Genomic DNA, 4134 nt, shown 5'->3' on the forward strand with positions numbered 1-4134 from the left:
AATTTTTCATGGCTGCTCAAGCTGAACGGGAGCGACAACATAGCAAGTCACAAGTCTGATGCCTCCAGCCATCACCACTTTTTGATTTATTCATAATCATAAGGAATAAATATGGAAACATGATGCCGATTTCTTCAGTTTATTTTGCACCATATTACACTCTGCACATCACTGTCACACATTTTAGTTGGCTATACTCATACAAGCATGTAAATAAGGAATACCTCAACGATGTAACTGGAAATCACAGACCATTTTTTCGCGCTCTCAAGATTACTCTGCTGGAAAAGATGTGTTGTTTTGACGAGTTTCATTAAAATAATGCTAAAATTGAACTATCTTTTTTGCAGCCACTGTGCACAACGGCAAGTATACTATTGGACTTCCTTAAAATGAATACTTCACTATTTCCAACAGTAGTCGCGCAAAAGTAGAGAATGGGTCAATTGAGTAACTCAAAATAGTTCTGGAGTCGCTTGACGCTTCGGTGTGTCATTTGACCCCCGTTGGAGTGTTACCGGTAAGAATCGTCTGACTCCCTCATGAGTGGTAACGTGATTCTTCAGATTCACGTTCCACCATCTAGGAAGAGTCATTCCACTCTTCCTAGATGGTCAGGGAACTCTCCTAGAGCGCGCCGACTCTGACCAACACCACCTAGCTCTGACCCACCAAGAGAGTCACCGTGACTCTTTAAAGAGAGTCGTATACGTGGCAAGTCAGAACTCTCCGAAAAGAGTCACCTATACCCTTTTTTTTTCTTACAGTGTACCTAAAGTCCCTAGATTTTTCCCTGTTGTACCGAGCGCGCGGCAACATGTGGCACATCGAAACACCAACACAGCCTTAGGTTATCTGCGATCAAGAAAAGGCTCCGGTAGAAAAGGGACCCACGATGAACTGCGCTTATGAATGCCTGCATTGAATAAAGCAGTTCGCCACACCAACGACAGTCCCGACTATCAACCGCATCGCGAATGCACAGACAAGCTGCAGATGTGATGACCGGCGTTATGTGGGGCGACAAGTGCGGCCTAACTTGCTTCCGTGTCAACGGTGCGGTTCGGGCCCCGGAGTGCTGCCTGCCATTGTCTCTATTGAGCTGTCACCAGTGGGCGACTTTGTGTCGCGCCCAAAGTCAGGGCGCAGGTGGCAGCCCCTCGAGATGCACTTGTCGCGGGTCGAGCGCTGCGACACGCCAAGGACCACGGAATGTCTCAAACCGGCTCGCGTCACGAAGGTCAGAAGCCCGCGCAGTGCAAGAGTCACGACGCTCTCAACCGCAGTCGACAGCCACCGATGCAGAGCGCACTCAAGAAGGCGGTCGGCGTGTTTGCGGCCGTGCTCCTGATGTCTGCCGTGGCGATGATCGCCGTCGGCAGCCACTGGCACGGCCGGCTGTCGCCGTACTCCAACTTTTTCACCGGCCGTCTGGGCACGCCTATCATCCTGATCGTTATGGGTGTGCTGTCCTTCCCGCTGGCCCTGCTGCTGGTGCCCGGGCTTCGGCGAGACAACTACCGGGCGCTCTACATGTTTGCTGGCATCCTGTCCTGCATGATAGCCTGCGAGATTGCCGCCGCCGTCGCCTCGTTCGAGTACCGGCACGTGATAGGCGCCGCCGTGCGCAGCGTAGTTGTGCGAGACCTGGACGGCTGCCAGGGGACCGGCCTCGAGTTCGCGCAACGCACGCTGGCTTGCTGTGGAGGACCCAATGGCTCGCACGACTATCGCGCCCGCGGCCTGGCTATTCCGCCGTCGTGCTGCCCACGGGGCTGTCAAGGCTACGGCGCGCACCGAGCCTCATGCGACTACCGGCTCGAGGGCCTGTTCAACCGCGCTATGATCGACGTCGGTTCCACGGCCATCGCGCTGCTCTGCATCCGCTTCATGGGCGTGCTGCTCGTCTGTTGGCAGGCGCACAGGTTGGCCACTGATAATGCCCTCATATACACTGTCAACCAGTAAGGTCGCCAGCTGCTTCCCACATCTGGCACGAACAAGAGCGCATATAAATACAGGAAACTCATCTTCTGAAGTCCAACACCAATGGTTAGGCTGCCTCACATAGAACAGAAAGCAAGTGGTCGCATGCAAGGTTAGTTAAAATAACGATTGATCTTGAATTCAGGGGTGTTCCTGCACAAGCTGCATGCTGACTGACCATTACGTTGCCCTGACTAACAATTTACTGGGATTGCAAAAAGATGATGAGCAAAAAAAAAAATACTTGGCGATTTACCTGTGCACTTATGGTTGTGACACCATGAAGACATCAAGCTGTAGGCAATACAAGCCGAATTATGCTACAAGACACCCAAGGAACTCTAAGACATGTGTTTATTTTTAGTCCCTGCAAAGACTGTCTCAAAGTGCATATTCTGATTGGCTGTGGCAGCAAATGTAAATCAATAAATTGCATTGAAAAGGGGATGCACGTCATGTGCTCTTCTGTTGTTGAAGGTAGCAAGCTGCATTCTGCTGAAACCTGCATCAATCGCTGTAACACTGTGCAAAACACAAAGTGCAATGCAGCTGGTATGGAACTCGTAATGAATCTTCAAAAGGTCAATATTTCCAAGCAAGATGAGCAGCTTTCATGGTACATGCAAAACTGTGCAGATTCTACTTTGCTGTGTTGTGTTCAGTCACAGAACTGTGGCATTTGAACCACACTGTTAAAGCCTACTTTACTAGATGCCTGCCAGATTGCTTGCTTTCACATTGTAGCCATGGTGTCCAGGTCATGAGCAGGTAGTGAGAAGCTGATCTGATACCTGCCAGTGTCTCTGGCTTTCGTTATTTGGCCTGTGCTGCATGCGAGCATATTGTTGCACGTCTTTGTCTAACAACCCAATCTTTAAAATATATCTTAGAAGTTAATTTATGCAGAGTAGTTAGTACTTACTGCATGTCGATATCTAGGAATGTTATCTTGTATCCATTCTAAAAACGAATGAATGTTCTTGCCGCATCTGATTGGTCAAGGCTTGCGCTTATGCCAGCCATTCCTCAAGCCGCAACCAATCGAATGCGGCCAGAACTTTCGCTCACTTTTTGGAACAGGTACAACACTGCGCCCCAGCTTATGAGCATGTATTACAAAACATGCTAGCACCTGACCATAGTGAAGCCTGTGAAGTCTTTTGAGAAAACATGGAGCATTGTGAGAAAACAGCTATGACTTATCACAGTCATGGCATGTGCAGTAAGACTATCGTTTTTAGCAAGCGTCTATATGGGACATCCAGTCATTAATTGTATAACCACTTGTTTCTAGGCAAGTTGGTTTATATTTACTGTAGCGTAATAGGGCATGAAATAAATAAGAAGTGATAGTGCGCTTTTCTGTCGTAGTCCTCATTTTCTTGCAACTCATATCACACTCTAATAGATGATTAAATAATTTACATCGCAGTAGAAACAGCCCCTTCATTTTAAATGTGAAGCATTTCTTAGCAAACCTTTGGCACTTTGAGCGCTTCTATCTACATAACTTTCTATCTATCTAGCCGCCTACGTCTGGGTGCTCTCAGATCGCCTCCTTAACTTGGTGTAGACCAAAATTGGCATGAGAGGGTAAGAGAGATTTGACGAATGTGACTGTCGGGTTATGGCATGAATAACATGAAAATCCTGTCGCGTACGTCGTCAAACTCTTCCCTCCAGACACGTGTGGCACATACCCGTTTATCACGGGCCGCGGTGTACGGGTATGCGCCACAGGTGATTGACAGTTTATATCTACTCAGGAACAGCGAGAACTGACATTGGTAATTTGAATGTGAGAGCATTAAGAACAACCGACATCGGCAGCGTTGATCTGGTGAATGGAAAGAATAAACATTAGGATCCCAGCAGGAATCGATCCCAAGCATTCTGCGTGGCAATCGGGTATTCTACCACAGAACCACGCCAGGTCTATAAACCGGTTTGGAAAAACTGCCTATATGCAGCGTAATGTCGGTGCAAAGTCAATTGTGGTTGTGGTGCTGGCTATCTAATTTTACAAGAAAGCAATAAACACTACATATGTACTCGTACGATACAGGCGTCATATCAGATTAACGTCTGTGGTTCCAGTGTTGGCTCTGCTTTTATAGCAGTCTAATAAACATGACATTTGTATACCTA

General features: G+C 47.9%; 1 protein-coding gene across 1 annotated transcript; it reads left to right on the plus strand.

Moving 5' to 3' along the window:
* The first annotated feature begins 1212 nt into the window (after nt 1–1212).
* On the plus strand, nt 1213–1968 carry LOC119383312 (uncharacterized). The gene has a single exon (XM_037651393.1). It carries the CDS (start codon nt 1213–1215, stop codon nt 1966–1968), a length of 756 nt encoding a protein of 251 aa, XP_037507321.1.
* The last annotated feature ends 2166 nt before the right edge of the window (nt 1969–4134 follow it).

The sequence above is a fragment of the Rhipicephalus sanguineus genome, chromosome 1, assembly GCF_013339695.2.
Source record: "Rhipicephalus sanguineus isolate Rsan-2018 chromosome 1, BIME_Rsan_1.4, whole genome shotgun sequence".
Taxonomy (NCBI): domain Eukaryota; kingdom Metazoa; phylum Arthropoda; class Arachnida; order Ixodida; family Ixodidae; genus Rhipicephalus; species Rhipicephalus sanguineus.

Coding starts and splice junctions, on each gene's coding strand:
- LOC119383312 (XM_037651393.1), top strand. CDS start 1,213: ATGTCTCAAACCGGCTCGCGTCACGAAGGTCAGAAGCCCGCGCAGTGC.